Here is a 21,387-nt window from a genome sequence, read left to right on the forward strand (position 1 = left end):
AGGAAGTTAAATTAGATTGGCATTTTAGTACCACCCAACTCTATGATTTAGGTGCTGTTATGGTTCTGAGCCTAGACTCTAATTGAGGAATTGATCTTAGACAGGTGCACTCCCGAGACAGACAGATGCAACTGTAATGGTCCTGGCAGCATGGGTTGGATCTTTTTCTAGGTTTACAACTTCTGAAGAGCCAAAAGTTCCTCCATAGCTGCCAAGTTATCCCTTTTTTAAAGGGATTTTCCCTTATGCTGAATAGGTTTCTTCGCGAGAAAAGGGAAAACTTGGCAGCTATGAGTTACTCACATCTGATCTGCAGCAGGAGTTGATTCCCATCATATATTACTTTGTACGGTGGCCTTTCACAAGCAGTTGAAGAATGTAACAATACTAGAAACCAACTGCTTATGGGCTATGCCTGTCAAGTTTCCCTGAACAGCTGAATGGCCACTAATTTCTGTTCTCCGTCTTTTTAGAAAACAGGCAGCAAGTCAATGGAAGCAACAGCTATATGGGATGTCCTCCCAAGAGCAGGGGAGGGGGTTAAGTTTAACAATGTAATAAATAACAATGTAATACAGCAATAAGGGTGGGAGAAGAACGTAAAGGCTGGAGAGAGATTTGGGTTTTTATTGTTTATTGATGCTTGGATTAAATTAACTGCATAGAAATTGGTACTCAAACTAGACCCAACACATTTTCCCTTCTAGCTCGTTTACCTAGGCCACATGTGGAACCAGATAACCAGGCAAAAAGGAACATATATCTTACAAAGAGATGGTAGACTGGATAACACCACAAACAAAATTCTGTCTTAGGGTAAAATTATTTGCGCACTTGTTCCCAAAAGGCAATTATTAAAAAGAACACTATGGGGAAATGTATGCATCACTGTTTTCTTAGCTCACTGTTGATCTCTGCGTCACCAAATTATGGTTAACTGCCCAGTAGTGGAATAGATAGAATAGGAAGCCCAAACCTTAGTTCAGAAAACTTGGTTGCGCATTTGGACTTTTTTCTGCATTACCTTTTTTACTGATGATCAGTGCATAATAAGCTTTCCACCTGCTTTGTGGTGGGTTTTCTCTCTTCCGCCTTGGATCAAGAAACGGTGAGTACTCCTCTGAAACTGTTGAAGGGAAGAGATTTAGGCGGTTGATCCCCAGATGAATTTCGTCTTGTGGCTCCTCCGCAGGGTAAGTCACTTTGGTTTATGATGTTGAAATGGGTCGCTGCCAACCTGTTGGACCTGTGGGGTTTTATTTGTCCCTTTCCCTTACACTTCATCATTTTGACCAACTGGGTTCTTATATCCTTGCTGTATAGTGAATAGATAAAAGGATTTATCAGAGAATTGGCTTCTCCTAAAATGAATAACAAATCCTTCAGCTGTGAGCTCAGGCTGCAGGAGGTACAAGTAGCTTTCACAATGGCAGTTACATAATAAGGGCTCCAGAAGAGGACAAAACAGATAATCATAATGAGGACTGTCCTCAGAGCTTTGAAATGGCGGAGAGGAGCAGTAGGGGTATCTGGGTGCAGGCAGACACGCTGGATCTGCTTCTGATGAAGATAAGCAATCCTTCCCACCGAGATATGTAAACAGACCAAGGTCAGCAAGGCAGGGATATAGATGCCAAAGCAGATTATGTACAGGTAGTCACTCTTGGCTGCTGCCAGGACCCCACAGGTACCTGAGAGTTCACTCAGGCGAAGTTGTGAGAAAATAAGTGGCATGTGTCCCACCAAGAAGGAAACCGTCCACAGGACAACAAGAGAGAAGACTATAGGTTTCTTGCTCATAAGTGTAGGGTAATGAAGAGGCAACTTCACTGCCAAGTACCTGTCCAGAGAAACCAAAAGCAAGGTGAGAATGGACCCAATGCAAGGAGTGATGCTCATGCAGATCCGCAAGAGACAAAGAAACAGATTTTGGTCAAAAAGTGCATCTGTTGCATCATCCAAAGCTTCCCCAATGCACATCACACCAACCAGCAGATCAGCAGCTGCCAAGTTAAGGATGAAGACATAGTTTCTGCTTGGTTTCTTCTTTCTCAGCTGGCAGATGACTATGATCACCAAGAGGTTGGATGATGGGATGAAGACGCTTAAGAAGGCATGCAGCACTGTACACAATGTATCCGGCATCTTCTTTGAGAAGCAGCAGTGGAAACTACAGGGTTTAACATATGCCTTGCCTATGCACCTTACAATCAATCCACAAGAGGCGACATCAGGCTGGGAGGAAACATACTACTTTTGAGAAACTGGTACAAGTAACAGCAGCAAGAAGTGATGATCCCGTGTCTAGAATCCATTGGCTCTGCTCTGCTGGTCAGGGGGTTCTTTTCAAACCGCTGGGAAATGTTTGCCATAGAGAGAGATTGCCAGCATCACTGTAGCTTCCGAGTTCTTTTCCCCTTTGTGAATATAGGTTTTTCTTTTTCATCTGGCAGAGATGTGTCTGAAGATGCATGAAGGCTTCAGGCACAATGAACTCATTGGCTTGAGGAGGGGGAAAACACCTGGGTTGGGCAGTGATCAGTTCCTGAACCGGTCTTTGACGCAGAAAGATAAGGAAGGCGTTTGACAAACAGAGTGGAGAAACATTGTGAGCTCCTCCCCACCATTAGGCAGCTAAAAGGAGCTCATGCAGTTTAAAAACCATGTCCTGTTTGCATGCAGGAAAATATTCCTGTGTGTTTATGCTATTAATGCCAATGGAGTCAAATCATTTGATCTCGGGTAGAAAACATACTTCAGTTACTACGGCCAGAAAAAGGTCATTGTTTCCAGTTTAGTGGATACTGGATGTAAATACAAGGCTAGGATGTGAATTGGTAAAAGCTCACCAGAATCCAAGCTATCCAATACTGGTTGGCTTTATTAAGCCAAACGTAAAATGGGGGCTTAGTACTTCCTACATTTTATTTAGGAATGCAATCCTGGTATCCAGTATTTCCTTATTTGGATTAAGTCCCATTGAACTCAATCTCTAACAAGACAAGAATAGGATCACACTGTTAACTTGACAAAACACTCTTTAAAAATCAATTGTTCCGCATCCTCCAGCTTTCTTTCAAAGCAGGGTAGGCTTGGAGGTAAATCACATGCACTGCCTGCAAAATGTTCCAGGTATGGCTAGGAGAGCCCTCTTCTTGAAAACTGTTGCCAGTCAGTGTAGAAAAAATGCTGAACTACGGTAGCTGTATTAATATTCTGACTCGGTGTAAGGGAGCTTCCTAACACTTGATGTTTTTGGTTGCCAAGAAATCTTGCATTTTTCTTTTAAGTTCAAGGTTATGTGTTCGAGAGTTGTGATTTAGGACAGGGGTAAAACACTGTGTTGTCTTAGAGGCATTTTGGTCTGTAACTCCTGTCAGCCCCAGATAGCATGGTCAAGGTTGATTGACAGTTCAACAGCATCTGTTCTACACAGAACACTTGCAGTTTCCATCCTCCTGAAATCAATGTTTTGCAATGACATTGCAATATAAAAGTGACTAGTAGAGTACGAAGAGTAAGAGGGGTGGTACAAGAAGGGTCAGAACAAATTAGTAAATCTCCACCACCATTCCCTAAAGCCAAACCCAGCTTCCTGGCAGTTATAGAAACTAAGTCTGTTGCTTATATTTCTGAGAGTAACCAGAGCAGGGCCCCAAATAGAGAAGGACAAGAAAAGATAAATTACATAAAATTGGGTGCTGGAAAGAATAAGCAGCCCATAAATAGTTGCAACAAATAGAACTGCGCTCTGTTAAGGTTTGAGAGAAAAGAGAATTTTATAGTGTACAGACAAAGGTATACCCAACTGTGCTATATTTAGACAACTGCAAGGAACTGGTTCAACTCAGGACTCACTCTAATATGTTGTAAATTTATCCTCTGTCCAAACAGTATTTTCATTAAGTTCACATTTACTGCAGTTTCCAGTTTTATTGTCAACCATTCCAAGATAGGTATCACTAGCGACTACTTGTTAATGGCCACCAGAAGAGTTTCAGTAATAGCTCTGCAAACACTGCTTTGGAGAGATTGTACCTTGTGGCTGTTCCTAGGCAATTCACACAGAACATCTGCCAAGCTTTTAGGGCCTGCAAGCTTCTAATCCTAGGTCTTTAAAACAGTGGCTAGTTGCAGCTATGAGAAATAGGGACCCAACAGGGTAAAGCTCATAGGACCATCCTGCAGAATTGATGTTGTATTGCCTATTGATAGTGTCCTCCAAGAAGTTTCAACTGGAAAAAAGTAAGAGGTGGGGGGTGGGGAGAGAGACAGAAATAATCTTTTCAAAGGCATTACCCGAAGTATTTTGCAGCACCTTGAAAACAGGAAAGGCAAGGCAACAGAATTTAAGGTTCTATGAAGTAGGAAACAATCCATTTTATAATTTGAGCACCAAAGTATTATTTAATCATTTTGATTGGAAGCCCACAAGAATATTGAGTAAAAACAAGTATATGGCTTTGGGTGCTCAATAAAATTGTGCGTGAATTCACAATTTTGTGTGTGAATTCAGTGGGACTTTACTTTTTTTCAGTGTTTGTAGGGCCAAACCCTATGGTGTTCTCAGTCAAAAGATTTGTGAGAGTTGAGTGCTTTTGGTTTACTGAAGACCAGTTATGAAGGATTAAACAAGTGACGTTTCCCATATTGCAAGGGTAGGAACTCTTCAGCCTTCCATATTTATTTTTAGTTCAACTTTATCAGCACCAGCTAGCAAAGCTAATGGTCAGGGACATGTAGTCTAGCAATAACCAGAGGGCCATAGGGTACCACACAACCACACATACACGTAGACAGACAGCATGCAAAACATTATTTCTTCTTTAAACTCTCATTCTGTTGTTTTAAAAATACTGTGAGTCAGGGGTGGCTAACCTGTAGCCTTTCAAGTATTGAACTTCAATTCCAATTAGTCCCAGCCAGCTTGGCCAGTGGTCAGAGATGATGGACAATATCTGGAAGGTCACTGGTTAGCCACCCATGCTGCAGATCAGAAGTACAGAACCTGATCTGGCCAGCAGGATATTCTTTTAACTCCTACCCCTTGTGGGCTGAATTTGGTGGGGAAAGTTACCCACCAGAAAACTGCCTTATGTCAGTGATGTCACCATGCTTGCAAAAAACAACACTCTGTGTGGTGTTTTGAACCAATGCTGATCAGCAGGCTTGAAGTCATGCCCTATGAGTTGAAGGGCAGTGACTTCAACTATACCTTTTGCAGGGATTGGCTGCAAAAGTGCATTCTCCAAGGGCAACCAGATATTTATGGAGACATGACTCTCTTTGCCCCATGCCTGACATCACATGACATCAGGAGTGGGACAGGTGGGCATTGTTTCGGGTAAACAGTCTTGCAGGTCCAACTTGGTCCTCCGGCACAGGTCCCCCACCCCCACCCCCGCTGTAAAGAACTGAAATTAAAAGTAACTCTGTTATTAAAATAACCGAATGCTACAAGTAAAGGGGCTTTGGAATGATCTAGTATAAATTACGGGAACAAGCATAAATTATGCTGGCACTAGAATGTGAAGAATGGAGGCAAATCACAAGATTTGTATCCATAACAAACGAAGGTTTCCCTTTTGTTTACTTGATGAATACAAACACTGCTTCCAAGACATCATACCAAACCTGCTAAGAAGGGTAGGAACAAGCAACTAATAACCTTGTAGCAGGTTAATGCTTGGGAGGGAAAGGCTTGACGTGAATGTGGACAGGAGGCAGCCTGGGAGGAACCTAGCTGCATGTAGCAAAATAAAATTATGAAAGAGAGCTTAAAGGACCACAACCACCAGTCAGTCTCTGCCTCAAATGCAACTCCTCCCTGGTTTTAGGATTCTTCTCTTGAACACCCCCTACTCAGTGCCAGATTTACGTATAAGCTAAACAAGCTATAGCTTAGGACATGGGTAGGCAAACTAAGGCCGGGGGGCTGGATTCGGCCCAATCACCTTCTCAATCCAGCCCGCAGACGGTCCAGGAATCAGAGTGTTTTTACATGAGTAGAATGTGTGCTTTTATTTAAAATGTGGGGCTCTATGTGGGGCTACCTTTGAAGGTGACCCGGAAACTACAATTAATCCAGAATGCGGCAGCTAGACTGGTGACTGGGAGTGGCCGCCGAGACCACATAACACCGGTCCTGAAAGACCTACATTGGCTCCCAGTACGTTTCCGAGCACAATTCAAAGTGTTGGTGCTGACCTTTAAAGCCCTAAACGGCCTCGGTCCAGTATACCTGAAGGAGCGTCTCCACCCCCATTGTTCTACCCGGATACTGAGGTCCAGCGCTGAGGGCCTTCTGGCAGTTCCCTCGCTACGAGAAGCCAAGCTGCAGGGAACCAGGCAGAGGGCCTTCTCGGTAGTGGCACCCACCCTGTGGAATGCCCTCCCGCCAAAGGTCAAAGAGAACAACAATTACCAGACCTTTAGAAGGCATCTTAAGGCAGCCCTGTTTAGGGAAGCTTTTAATGTTTGATGGATTTCTGTATTTTAATGTTTTGTTGGAAGCCGCCCAGAGTGGCTGGGGGAACCCGGCCAGATGGGTGGGGTATTATTATTATTATTAGTAATATGCATCTCTGGGTTATTTTGGGGGCATAGGAATTCGTTCATTTCCCCCCTCAAAAAAATATAGTTCAGCCCCCTGCAAGGTCTGAGGAACAGTGGGCCAGCCCCCTGCTGAAAAAGTTTGCTGACCCCTGGCTTAGGACTCTCTTGGGGGCCTAAAAAAAATTAAAGGGGAAAAAAACCCTGGATGTACATTTCCAAAATATAAGTTCAACAATTACTTTGATAAAATACATATTTTGTTATGTGCAAATGGCTTTAGATACCCATTAGGTCCATAAATTACCATATAGCATACATCCAACACAAAAAACAGCGACAATTTGCTGTGGACAAAGGACAGCTGGACATATAAAGGGCCCCATTACCTTCAGTAGCTTAGGGCCTCATCAAACCTAAATCCGGCCCTGCCCCTACTTGAGTGTTAAATTCAAAGTTGATTAAAATTCTGGTTCATTCTCAGAGTAACTACCTCAGTGACTAGTACAGCAGTAAGTCCTCATCTCTGTTCTTCCCCAGATTTCCAAGTGGGGCAACAGTGGGCTCACTGCATGGCCAGAAGCTAGAAGATACATACCAACTTCCTAAGTGGCAAGAGATGCTGCACATTGTGCTTTTTACATGGCTGCTAGTGTCACAGCCCTGTTGCAATGCCATGAAGCTAGTTTTAAAACCATGCACTCTCAAAGCAGGAAGGTTCAAAAATAGTGTTGATGTTCTGGATGGCTACAGTTTATGGAAATTAACAACCTAGCAACACACCTGAGCAACCACAAACACAGGTGCACTCTGCTTGCTTGATACTAAAACCGTTTGTTCACATGGAGGTACATTATTCATGGGAAAAGAAAATCCTTCCTTCACAAGATACATTCAGGGTGAGGGGAGGGGATTATACTGAATGCTGAGAGTTGGGGTGCATTTCACTGGTTATTCAAAAGGCTCAGGAGCTGATCAACAGATTTGTCAGTAATATGTGACGGTCTGTAATTTACAACTCCAGCTGCGTTAAAGCCAACATGCACATGTAACTCATATCCATCAAGTATCTGTTGCACTCAGATACAGACTGAAAACTTCAAAGACAAATCATATCACAATATACTCAAATTAGAAACAAAACAGGTGAATGAGCATTAAAAGCTTGTATTAATGTTAGCTATATATGGATGAAAACTGCAGGCCTTTTACAGTTACTGCCTACTGACTAAATAGCTATTCCTTCCCTAACTCACTAGACCAACAGTGATAAATAAATAAATATATTATTATTATTTGTGCCCTGCCCATCTGGCTGAGTTTCCCCAGCCACTCTGAGCAGCTTCCATTAAAATACATTAAAATCTCAGACATTAAAAACTTCCCTAAACATAACCCTAAACTTCCCTAAAAATATGCAGCTTTTCCAACAACATAGTGGCATAAAACCACTTAGATGAAAATGCAATAAATTACAGAATAAATTTACTGCAGTTCCTGTTGACAAGTACAATGCCAGTACAGGTGACGAATCACTTATTTGACTACTACTGCAAAAGTTTCCTGCACGTGGAGACTTCTTACTCATTCTGATTGTTGCCCAAGTTCCATCTTTCAGTTAGTGTGTCACAATAATGACAGTTTATTTGCATATGCTTGCCAAATGCTGAGGAAAAGATGCTGTACATCAAATGTTTTCTCGTGAGCACCAACAATTTATGAACTTCAGACTTTCATATAGTGCTAGCAATCTACTTGCAGAAAACATATTAGGTATTTGTTTCTTTTTAAAATGAAACATATGACTTTTCTACAATTTGACTACAACGGACACAATAAACCATTTTTTAAAAAATACATTAGAAAAACTGAGGTCCCCTTTGCATTTACCTGGGGTTCCTAGTCTGGCTATGGAAGGGGACAAGCCACTGTTCATTTGTGTATACATGCATGTATGCCTGTATGTAATTCAAGGCTTCAAAATGTTACCTTGTTTCAGTTAAATTCTTCACAAATATGTCATTATTAAACATGTGATATAGAAACACAGTGTGTGTTCCAAATTACATTCTATTTTTGTTTTGCTCATTCTAATATTTTTACCCAGAATTCAAGTCTAAACAAAAGGATGAGTTATGTTTCCGCCACCTCCAGATGCTTCCAAGTAAGTTACTGTGTTAGAACTGAGAGTGCAGTTCTGGTCACAGAACACACTCACAAATGGAGGCAAAAGGTAGGTGGTCCCGTGTCCCCCCCCCCCAATTCTCCTTGCAGTTACAGAAAAACGGCATGGGTTGCTGTATAAGGAATTTGCAAAATACGCTTGAGCTTGTGGAATCCTCTGGTGGTTTACAATCCCTTCTGTAAATAGAACAGCTGCACTGGATCCAACCAAACAGCCTTTTCTTAAATATAAATAGTTGTGGTTTATCATAGACTTCCAACTCATTCTTCCAGCTCAGTAATTAGAATGTTTAATTTCCCTTCTATCTAGTAAGCCAGAGGAGAGGGAACGGCTGTTACAAGGTAAGTATTCTATCACAGGCAATGTATTTGGTATTTTCCAAACCTAAGTCTGTAACTGTAACTTGATGTGTTGTGAACTGCAGAAGTTGAGTTTCAAACAAGAAAGCCACCATAAACATTAAACATTGTCTTGTGTTTTTCTTCTTCTTCACGCACAGTCGCCAGACAGATAAATTCATAAAATGATTCGAGGTCTTTCACACAGTAGATGAAATTTCTTTATTTAAATTAGTTTGCTTAGCTCATATTTAGGACAGAATAAAGGCCAAGCTATTTGATCATTTAGAGTGGCCCAGAAACAAGACTTCAAAATTGCTGAGGGAATTCGAACAGCACTTGGTCTTCTTTGAAGTCATGACACTTAGGTACTTATTCTGCATATAGTTTTGTTTCTATAATTTATTATACAATGCACCATTCACTCAGCAATATACTCTGAAAATATACAAAACTTACATAACCAAATCCGCAATGTTTGACAGCCATCAATTTTTATCCTGACCAGTTTAAAGGATAACCAGTACTCCTAAGAGATCAATTTTAACTACAAATAAAACATAAATTTCACACACAGTAGATCAGACAATTTTTCCAATGAAAAAAATAAGGTTATTGAAGTATATTGTCATCTTCTTAGAAATGAAAATAAGTGTTGGGTCTAGGCTATGGGTTGTATCCAACATTGGTCATACTCGGAGCAGACCCAGTAAATAATGAACTGTTCTGTGGGTCTAGTTCAAGTATAACTTAGCTGGACTAGCCCTAAGTTAGATGCACTTAAACTACATTGATTTCAATTGGAACTAAGTGCAATTAACTATGGATTCAACCCAAAACATTGTTATCGGTTAATGTCTGCATTGTCTAGCTCTAGAGTGGTGAATTAACTTAAAAAAACACACCCTGCGATATAGTATTATTGCACTCCTTGAATGTGCAGTACTTTGAAACATACCAGCACTGAAAGGGGTCTTGCATTAAGATATTCAGGAGCAACATGAAAACGAGGAGAGCATCCAGTCTGTACCAACAAGTATTCTGTCTTCAGTACAGGCCGTCATTTATTTCGTTCATGTTGTCTTTTGAAAGTGTCGCTTAATGTCTGAAAAACATAGCAAAAACATAGCAGGTTGTACTACAAAAATAGATCAAATAAAATACCCAAAGCCATTCTATATCCAATGTTGCCATGGAAAACCTACTATATTCAGTTAGAACAACACACTAGAAGCTCAGCAAACAGAAATAATGAACTGATATTTAATATACATGCCACCAGGTTTCTACTACATGAGACAACAGGTGTAGAAGATATCTAGCAAAGGAAAGAGCTAACACTGACAGTCGCCAAGTTCCAGAAGTTCCCTCTGGAACTGAACATGTTAAGCCTATGTTGAACATGTGTATGAAACATTAATTGCATGAGAGTTAGTTGCAGTATTTTTTTTACTAGCCTGCAAAGAGGCCAATAGTTTCTTTTTCCAAAGGAAGAGAAGCTCCTTCCTCCACAGACAACACAGAAAAACAACAGTCTGGAAAGTAGGGGTGGAATTATCTATCCCTGATTCACCAGTCCACTTACTTGCCTGCATAAAATCCCTTGTCAGCCAAAAGCTATCAGGTGAGTTATTAAATGCAAGGATTATATATTACCATTTTATCTTGCAAATCAAATAACTATCTGAGTAATCTTCAAAAAAACTTACAAGAAGTTTTCAGTACTGATGGATGGGGCTATGATCTATGGTGGGGCATTTGTTCCAGGTGCACGTTGAGTTTCATTTCATTATCAAGGATTTGAACAAGCTGCTGCATGGAAGGAAGGTGCCCAGACTGTAGCTTAGACCACACTGGAACATCTAAATAAGAAGTGTAGGAGGTAAAGAACATGATTAGCATATTAAACTACTTTTTGTACAGTGTAGGAACTGCCAGTTACTGCTCTTATTTTATGCTTGCCAGGATATCCAGAGAAAAACAACTGATACAAGCTTTTGAATATACGTTCACTCCCACTCCTGTCTCCATCCCACAAATACCAGTTTCTCGCCAATGTACATGCAATGAAGTATTACCAAGCTCCTGAAGAAACTAGATTTAAAAAATACTTCTGTTTACAAGATTTGCATGAATAATTTGTGTGCAAAGTTCTTTCTTGACAGATTACTCTGTCAATGTTCAATCAACTTACACTGGAGAGGTCTTTTAAATGGGACATTACTTAAGAATTGTTAATAGTATAGCCTTAGTTAGAGGGACGTGGGTGGCGCTGTGGTCTAAACCACTGAGCCTAGGGCTTGCCAATTGGAAGGTCGGTGGTTCGAATCCCCGCGACGGGGTGAGTTCCCATTGCTGGGTCCCAGCTCCTGCCAACCTAGCAGTCCAAAAGCACCTCAAAGTGCAAGTAGATAAATAGGTACTGCTCTGGCGGGAAGGTAAACAGCGTTTCCGTGTGCTGCTCTGGTCCGCCAGAAGCGGCTTACGTCATGCTGACCACATAACCCAGAAGCTGTCTGCGGACAAACGCCGGCTCCCTCGGCCTATATAGCGAGATGAATGCGCAACCCCAGAGGTGTCCGTGACTGGACCCAACGGTCAGGGGTACTTTTACCTTTACCTTTATAGCTTTAGTTATTTGTGAAAGTTTAGGGATCACTCACACTAGTCACAATTTTGACATAGGGTCATGTCAAACCTTTTATTTCGGTCTTTTGAACCAAATGCAGCTGGTAGCTTCATAAATACTTAATGGGTACAATTCACACAAAATCCCTCTTAAGCTAACGAGAATACACAAAAGCTGTTCAGAACTCACCATTTAAAGTTATTTCAAATGCACCTGTTGACATACAAATGTTCTCAGTCATGCTGCTCAGGAAGAAAACCATCATACAAGCATAGACCTAAAAATTAAACACATTAATCTAAATGTCAGGCTTTAAATGATGCAACATATTTATCAGTTAAGCTCTATATTCAGCTGATACTAATATCAGCAAGTAAGCAAATACACATATGCTCTACATGAGTTGTCTTACTACTATTATGTTTCAAACCCTAGAGGCATCGTTCCCTTTACTCCAGAATGTTAAATGTGCTTTTGGGACTATACCCAAAGGATAAAATGATGCAATCTTCAGCAACAGGGCATAAAAAGACCTCATAGTAAAATATTATGTTTCAGCTCATAATAAGACTGCAGCTTCTTGTACATGGCTTATCCAAGATCATGTGGTTATATATAGTCATAAGTTTAGTTATTTTTCAGAATTTCTAATACTAAAGATACTACTTAGACCAGAATCCTTGCCTCATCTGAAAAGTAGTGCTGCTGTTTTCTGCTCTTCTATGCCTTCTGCACCAGCCACCAAAGAAAAAACCATATCTAATGGTGACATACTCTTATCTGCAGCTCAAAAAGCTGATTATAACCAGTAGAAAGTTATTTTTTCCAGCCATTTTTAAGACATACAGTCGTACCTTGGAAGTCAGATGGAATCCATTCCAGCAGTCCATTCAACTTCCAAAATGTTTCAAAACTGAATTGAGGCTTCTGATTGGCTGCAGGAACGTCAGACGTTCAGGAGCCAAAACATGCGAGTTCCAGGGCGTTCAACAACCAAGGTATGACTGTATTGGTTTTATTATTATGCACACGTGAATTGGGGGGGGGGGTCCTGTAACAATTTCCCCTTCAAGCTATTATCAAATTGCAAACCTATCTCCACTCCATTAAAAAAGTAATGTTGTAAGAGGAAAAAGTAGTCTCTTTACCTTATTTTCTTGGCCCCACTGCCAGACGCTTGGAGCTTGCATGCCAAAGAAAGCAAAAGGATCCTTGCCAACAATAATGAAGCCTATTAACACTAGTTTGAAGACTGACAGGAAAGATGCTATATGCCTGGGAGAAGAAAGATATGTTAGTTGCTAAAGGCTTTTCCCAAACTTATCTTATCAAAAATGACAAAGATTATGCCATACCTAGCTGTATATCACTATTCTAGTAACTTTAGTGATATTTAATCTTATCAATATTACATATCTGAAAACATTGCATTTAAAATGCAAGACTACATGTAACTCCCCACTTATGTGCGTTCAACTTGCGTATGGCGCTGGGAAAGAAATAATTCTATTTAAACTGCAAAAAGGTGTGGAAAGAGCAGGGAAACAGCAGTTCCATGAGCCTTTGCACTGCCCTTTGAGGCCTGTGGACAGTTGGAATTTGGAGAGCAGCATCACCAGCAGCTAGAGAATCTGACCCACAGCCAAGCACCTTGGGGTACCATTCTACCCAACTTGTCATTGTTTCCACATCATCTTCCAGCGATGATGACGACAGAGTCACTGCTGCCACCATTCATGCCAGTATGGTAAGCGGTGTTGGTTTTTCAAGGGTTTCCATAGGTTTAAAGGGGGGTTTACAGGTTTTTTAGATGGTGTTCCCCCCTATATGTGATTTCAAATACACATGCAGTATGCAGGAACATAAGCTCCATGTAACTAGGGAGTCGTCTGTATTCCAATTAATGAATGCAATTCTGGGCTGAGATCTTCGTTCTTCCGGTTGTCATAGTGCAAAAAAACCCTCACCGCTTCTTTATGCTCTCTCTTCTGCATCATCATTTGTGTAAACCATGCATCCCCAAACTTCGGCCCTCCAGATGTTTTGGACTACAATTCCCATCTTCCCCAACCACTGGTCCTGTTAGCTAGGGATCATGGGAGTTGTAGGCCAAAACATCTGGAGGGCCGCAATTTGGGGGTGCCTGGTGTAAACATTCTAACCACAGCAAAAGCATTCTATCATTACTAGTTTGCAAGTGTGGGTTGATTAGCTTAGCTAGCCTCATGAAACTGAACTCGCGCCATAGGTACCAAATCAGATAAACAAGAGGAATAATAGGTCTAAACTTTTAAAAGATGTTTCTGTCATATTTTAATTCATAATAAACTTACCTATAAATAGGCTGAGGAAGGTAATTTTCCCCTTCAATGCGGATGTCTGGGTACCGCTGGCTAATAACCTGCATGTACTCCTCAAACACCCGTCTGTATCCTCAGGAAACACTGAACAGAAATATTTTATTATGATTAGTTTGTGTGTAGTTAAGCATAAACATTTTGCTAAGATTATTTGTAGGTAATCAATTGGAATTAGCACGCTTCTGGATTTCCCTAAAAACCATTTAACTCTGCTCCCTCAACTGCCCAAATGTTTCTTGGTCTTCATCACAACTCCCATCGACTTTCCCCCCTCCTGCCTGCCTACGTTTCCCCCTCTGAACAGTGGTGACAGCTCTCCCCCCCCCCCAAGTCTTTCCTCAAAATCTACATTTTAATGCACTGCAAATTACTTTGAACACAATTCTGTAAATATAAAAGCATCATGTAAATTAATATTTGATCTGGTCTTTTATGTGGCATTTTGGATTACCCCTCAAATAATCAACTTTGAAATGCAGGCAACTGCATTTTTACACATTAAGCTCTAAACATGGTCTATTTTAAACAGTAAGCTCCCTAAGGAATGGGGCATTTATTTTTACCTATAGTTTGGTAAGGTGCTACATACACTGATGTATAAACACTTTCATAGATAGCTTTTGGGACATTTTAGCCCAAGCATAAAAGCCTGCTTTCACTCCATCTCAGTCAGTGCTAGAAATTAGCCAGGTGCATTTTGCGACTAGCGTGGGTCCAATTGCAACCACATGGAGATCTCTGGATGCCAGGATGTAGACTAGGGAAGGCAAAATGTCAATTAAAGAAGTATCTGAAATATTTTCCTTGAAGCTTGGATTTGTTTTATTCTGGATTGTTTTATTTGGTATTTTAATGTGTTATAAACTGCTTTGAGATTTGTCCTTTAAAATATAAAGTGGTACAGAAATGAAATGAATAATAATAATAAATATGGTACCATAAAAGAGCCCAACAAGACAATGACAAAAATCCACCAACAGCATACAAATCAATATGGCTAACCTGATTCAAAACACCCACCCACCCCACGAAACGAAGACCACCACAGCCAACTACAAATGAACAACCATACCCTAGGCCAGGGGTCAGCAAACTTTTTCAGCAGGGGACCGGTCCACTGTCCCTCAGACCTTGTGGGGGGCTGGACTATATTTTGGAAAAAATATAAACAAATTCCTATGCCCCACAAATAACCCAGAGATGCATTTTAAATAAAAGGACATATTCACGCATGTAAAGACACCAGGCAGGCCTCACAAATAACCCAGAGATGCATTTTAAATAAAAAGGACACATTCTACTCATGTAAAAACATGCTGATTCCCGGACCGTCCGTGGGATTTAGAAGGCAATTGGGCCGCATCCGGCCCCCGGGCCTTAGTTTGGGGGACCCTGCCCTAGGCCAACCAACATCTCTCACCACCAAAGGAACACAAGCAAACAGCAGAGAACCTGCACAAGCGACGCTGACAAAAAACCTCACATATATTAAGTATAACAGAAACATCATCACCCGACTAGTTTCCGTGGTGTTAGGTACAATCTGTGAGTTTCAGGGTGAGTTCTTTTCTTTTAACCAAACATTGATTTAAAGGGAAGTTTAGACCACATTCTAGTCCATTATGTGGGGTTAGCCTCGTAGCCTATGTCATCCTCTCATTGTTTTTTGCCTATGTTGAGGGGGTTTGTGGGATTTTGGAGCAGTGTTTTGTACTGTATATTGTGGATTCCATCCCCTTGCCATGTCCATTTGTTGTTAGGAGATTTTGAAGGAAACTGTTTTGAAGCAAACTAGTCTCGAAAATATTTCGAACACAAATAATCCACAATTTCCTTCCAGGAAATTTATACATAATGGTGATCAGGACATAGGGATACTGTACACCAGAAGAACAAAATTTCCAGATAATGTTTATGATTCTAGCCTTGAGTTTCCTTTATTTGCCTCCTAGTTTGATTCTCTTCTGAGTTTTATTTTGAGAGGCACAGTTCGGCCTCACGGTTGTCCTCTTCAAAAACAAGGGAGGTTTATTTTACGTTTGTTCGGGTTTTTTTTAAAGAAAAATAAAACTGGGATTTTCACATTCTTGATTTTAAAAAAGGCTAAATAGCTACTGAGGAATGTACACTATTCACAAATATTACTCAAAACTTTCAGTAATAGAACTGGGAACCTAGAAGACTAATGTGAAATGCTTTTTAAATGACTCTGCTTTTCTTTCCCTTTGGTCCCAACTGTGATGCGTTGCTATGCTGATGTAACACTGGTAACACAAGGAGTAACAATGCCTGAAAAAAACTGCAATAACTAGATGGTGAAACTTTAAAAATGAAGAATGTTTCCAACACAAGAATGAACAGTGCTGAAGCTGATAAAGCAAGCATGTTACAGAAAGAAAACTGGATTGCTAGATATGGGCAAATGCTTAAAAACTATTCTAATCGTTACTCCGTTGAATACTGGTACATATTCCTGCGTATCCTGCGTATACTACTTTTTAACCCAGGAAAATCTACTCAAAAGTCGGGGGTCGTCTTATAAGCTGGGTCGTATTTCTTATACGGCAAGTATATCCCAAACTCTATTTTAACTGGAAAAGTTGGGGGTTGTCTTATACGCCCAGTCATTTTATACGCTGGAATATACAGTGTATTTTTAGAGGAAAGTACTAACATTTTAGGCCCACACTTTAATTGACTTTCCTATTTTTGCTAATTCCAAATCCATTATTCATACTCAGACTGAAGTCTCATATCCAATCCAAACAGCAGTTTGCACAATAAAAAAATTCCTTCAGTAGCACCTTAAAGACCAACTAAGTTTATATTTTGGTATGAGCTTTCGTGTGCATGCACACTTCTTCAGATACAGGTGTATCTGAAGAAGTGTGCATGCACACGAAAGCTCATACCAAAATATAAACTTAGTTGGTCTTTAAGGTGCTACTGAAGGAATTTTTTTATTTTGCTTCGACTCAGACCAACACGGCTACCTACCTGTAAGCAGTTTGCACATAAATATATTATTAGCAACTTTGTTAATACTGTAAAATGTTGTTTGTGACTTGTCTAAGTTTTCCTACTTTAGCTACAAAATGACTTACTGAAACCCATCACTAACTACAATTTGCTGTTTGAAGTTCCTTTATATAAAACGTTGTGCAATTCTAAGCAGCTTTGCTCAGATAGGAGCCTCAGCAACTTCATTAGGACAGTCCTTTTATACAGAGGTACCTCTGGTTATGAACTTAACTGTGATTGAGTCTCAGTTAAACATGTGGCTAGTTCAGATGACAACCTTGAGTTAGGTTAAGAGCTTTGAGAACTTAAAGAAGAAAAGCCACTTGATCCAGGGACAGTCCACACATATATTGCCCTATTCCAACCTCTTTTTCTTAATGGTGACTGCTCTTGCTCAGGCTGCACAGAAAAAGCATTTTGGTTCCAGAAATTCATTCCTATTGCACAGATAAAATATAACTGATAGAATTCTACAGGATGGGGTATTAATATATGAAAACAGACCAGATCCAATGATCCCAAGGCATGCACTTCTAGATGGTAGAGATGTCAGGTGCCATCCTGCTGCCCAGGCCTCTTCCATTGGTTGCAAGTGGTAGAAAAGCCAGGTACAAAATGTGCCTAGCTAAAGGGAGCCATGACCATTAGGTCCAGTTGTGACCGACTCTGGGGTTGCGGTGCTTATCTCGCGTTATTGGTCAAGGGAGCTGGCGTACAGCTTCCAGGTCATTTGGCCAGCATGACAAAGCCGCTTCTGGCAAACCAGAGCAGCACATGGAAATGCCATTTACCTTCCTGCTGTAGTGGTACCTATTTGTCTACTTGCACTTTGAGGTGCTTTCGAACTGCTAGGTTGGCAGGAGCTGGGACCGAGCCCTAGGCTCAGTGGTTTAACCCACAGCACCACCCGTGTCCCAACAAAATGTGCCTAGCACCTGGCTAATTTCAAACTCTGCCTAACCCACAGCTTCTAAGTGCCTATACCGCCCCCTCGACTTCTTGCAATGATTCTTCCACCACTACACCGTTTCTGAAAGCCCTTAAACACATTTTTTAATCACCAGGCACCCCCAACTCCCCCCAGCAGTCAACATAGTCCAGGAATCCCCAAACTGCGGCCCTCCAGATGTTTTGGCCTACAACTCCCATGATCCCTAGCTAACAGGACCAGTGGTCGGGGAAGATGGAAATTGTAGTTCAAAACATCTGGAGGGCCGAAATTTGGGGATGCCTGACATAGTCCCACCAATCTGCCCTGCTACTCACACCTCTTCTCATCCTCAAGTCCCAACCTCTTTTGCCAACACCAACTTGGCCTCAATCTATTAATCACTCAGGGCCTCCTCGTCTTTCCCCATCCTATTGAACACCTATCCACCTCAAGCCCTATATTTCACACACACTCACACATTTTCAAGGTGAGCTCAGCGCTCTACACAGCACCGAAAGGGCAGCATTGCCCAACCCTCCCTCCTCTCATTTCAGCTTCATGCCTCCTGCCTATCAGAAAGCCAACATTACCGTAGCAACCCTAAAGTCTTCCATGAAGGGCCACAGCATCCTAAGCCAGTCGTCTTCAACTGGTGGGCCATGGCCTAATCCGAGGTGGGCCACAACAGCTGCACTACCGCCATACAGATATTTGGGGTGGATATGTGTGCGGGGAGAGAGAGATGATAAGAAGAAATGGGATCCCCAGACGCATGTTTGAGGTTAATGGTGGGTCTAAAGGCTAAAACTATTGAAATTGGGGGGGGGGTGAGAGATAAGAACCGCCCTGAGACCTCCGGGTATAGGGCGGTATATAAATTCAATAAATAGTAATAAGAGGCAAAGACGTTTCCTGCCCTGGGAAAACAACTATTATCTGAATTCCGACGTAGCCTGTCCTCTACTTTCCTCGAGGGCTGAAGGGGCTTCTCCGCACCTTCATGTGCGGACCTGCCGCCCTTCGCCCCCCAGCACCTCCCCAGGGGCTCCCCTAATTCTCTCTCTTCCCCCCACCCCAGACGCCTCCTTTCGCCCCCTCCTCGCTCGCCCTTCGCCTCCCTTCCCTTTCCGGCCTCCGCAGGGCGAGACTTCGGCGGGGAAGGGAGGCCAGAGCGACGGAGCGCGGTCGGCTGTGGCCTTGGCCCTCCCAACCACGACGAAGAAAGGTCTGAGGAGGAGAAGGAAGGGGGCGCCTGGCAGCGCGAGCAGCAGGAGGCCTCCTCGCAGGGCTCACCAGATCTGGAACTTGAGCAGCGGCCCCGTCGCGTAGGCCATGCGCAGCTTCTTCCCGGGCGGCAACCCGTCCGACTGAGCGCGAGAGCCGCCCAGGCCCGCCGCCAGCAGGAACAGCAACGCCAGCGCCGGCCTCATCTCGTCTTCGTCTTCTCCTCCGCCGCCTGCGCGCGACCACGACCGGCTTTATAAACGCTCCTCGCTCCGTTTCCCTCTACCCCCCTCCCACCTCCACACGCTCACCGCCTCGCGCTCTGTCGCTAGCAGGCGATGGTCACGTGAGCGAGGGCGCCGCAGCGCGCCTGCGCCAGGTTCCACCTATCTCCGGCCGCGGAAAGAACGGCGGGCCCCCTATTTGACGAGTTTGCTTCACGGGTGGAGTAGGGTACATACGGGCTACTCGCGCCCGGCTGAACAGGGGTGGGGTGGACTTCCGTTGCTCTGCCAAAATGAGAGACCCTAACCGTCCTCTCCTGCTTCTTGGGAGAAAAGCAATGACCTAGACAACATCTTAACAACATCTTAAAAAGCAGAGACATCACCTTGCGGACAAACGTCCGTATAGTTAAAGCTATGGTTTTCCCAGTAGTGATGTATGGAAGTGAGAGCTGGACCATAAAGAAGGCTGATCGTAGAGTTTTTAAAGATCCTGAGCACTATGAAGATCAAAGACAATGTCTGCAAATGTGTGGAAAGTTAATCTACTTAGAATCATAGGGTTGGAGAGTTGGAAGGGATCCAAAGGGTCTCATAGTCCAACCTGTTGCATTGCAGGAATCTCAGCTAAGGAATCCCTGGCGGATGGCCATCCAACCTGTGTTTGAAAACCTCCCTCTCACAGAAGTCAATGACATTTAATCAGCCTACTCACAAACAGAATTGCTGCTAAAGTCCAAAAGGACAGCTCACAAACAATACATGCGCCGTGATAGCACAGCTTGTAGGGAAGAGTTGCCCTTGACTACCTGCATAGATCAGCAAAACTATGCAGTAATGATTATGTACCTCAGAGCAACAACGAGCTCTTATTCACTTTAACAACACAAAACTCAATTAAAGCCAATGGAAGTCACCCAACCGACAGCTGAAAATGTTATGTCCTCACTAGGGTGATGACTTTTTCAAAAAAAATTCTCAAAAATTATTTCCTGTAGCACAATTGGATGAACTTTTGCCTATTAATGACTAAAATGAGGTATTTTCCATTGAAATATTTTAAAAGGTTACACAGAAACCGGTTTTAATTTTTTTTAATGCCGTTTTACCATTTCATAAAATTGTATTAACAATTCTATATATATTTCGTATCAAATTTGGACACAACACCACATTCCACAATGGGAAGTGTTCTTAGCAACATAGGGTATACAAATGTCACACCTGCGCAAGGTAAAAGCCCCTTTTTGGGACCTCAAAACTCAGCCAGCAGGCCCTGTCGGGCATGCTGGGGAAAGAACCTACAGGAGAGGTAGCAAAACATCGTCCTCCAGCAGCATCTATACTGTTACTGCAGCTAAAAAAAAGCTTCCTTGTGTGTTTGATGACCCTATATAATGTTGTATATATGTGACTCTAAAGCTTGGGTTCAATTTTATATCTGCTTACAGTGACTTCAAAAATGGTCAAAAAACTGATAAAATTTTTAAAATCATTTTGTGCGTGGTTTTTTTTTATCAAATCTCTTTGAAAGTAAGATTTTGTCTAATCTTTAATGAAAGCTCATCAAATTATGGTATAGGGAAATGGGTTGTAAAAAAGTCATCACCCTAGTCCTCACGGTTGAGGAAAAACTGCTTTCAGAAAGGTTATCATTTTTTGAGGGGGGGGGTGGTAGAATATTTAGTGGAGGGGTTCATATATGAAAAAACACTACCTGAATACTTCCTGTGAAGCTCCCCCCCCAGTGTTGATGACCCCCCAAAAAAATAGCCTGAAAATGGTGCCTGAAAAGTTAGGAGTGTGAATATAAGCCATGTTAAAAAAAAATGAGATAATAGAATCATAGAGTTGGAAGAGACCACAAGGGCCATCCAGGCCAACCCCCTGCCAAGCAGGAAACACCATCAAAGCATTCCTGAC

The 21,387-nt window shown here is 42.1% G+C and overlaps 2 protein-coding genes across 2 annotated transcripts; both read right to left on the minus strand.

Annotated features, from left to right (window-relative positions):
- Positions 1–326: 326 nt before the first annotated feature.
- Positions 327–9,128, minus strand: LOC118093769 (glucose-dependent insulinotropic receptor-like). The gene has a single exon (XM_060274483.1). It carries the CDS (start codon positions 2,143–2,145, stop codon positions 1,099–1,101), a length of 1,047 nt encoding a protein of 348 aa, XP_060130466.1. The 5' UTR covers positions 2,146–9,128; the 3' UTR covers positions 327–1,098.
- A 155-nt stretch (positions 9,129–9,283) lies between these two features.
- Positions 9,284–19,562, minus strand: SELENOT (selenoprotein T). The gene is made up of 6 exons (XM_035133473.2): positions 19,310–19,562; positions 14,038–14,148; positions 12,853–12,979; positions 11,894–11,981; positions 10,785–10,937; positions 9,284–10,180 (listed from the first exon to the last, which is right to left on the minus strand). The coding sequence occupies exons 1-5, from the start codon at positions 19,444–19,446 to the stop codon at positions 10,813–10,815; spliced, it is 588 nt and encodes a 195-aa protein (XP_034989364.1). The 5' UTR covers positions 19,447–19,562; the 3' UTR covers positions 9,284–10,180; positions 10,785–10,812.
- Between the last annotated feature and the right edge of the window lie 1,825 nt (positions 19,563–21,387).

The sequence above is a fragment of the Zootoca vivipara genome, chromosome 5, assembly GCF_963506605.1.
Source record: "Zootoca vivipara chromosome 5, rZooViv1.1, whole genome shotgun sequence".
Lineage (NCBI taxonomy): Eukaryota > Metazoa > Chordata > Lepidosauria > Squamata > Lacertidae > Zootoca > Zootoca vivipara.

Coding starts and splice junctions, on each gene's coding strand:
- LOC118093769 (XM_060274483.1), bottom strand. CDS start 2,145: ATGCCGGATACATTGTGTACAGTGCTGCATGCCTTCTTAAGCGTCTTC.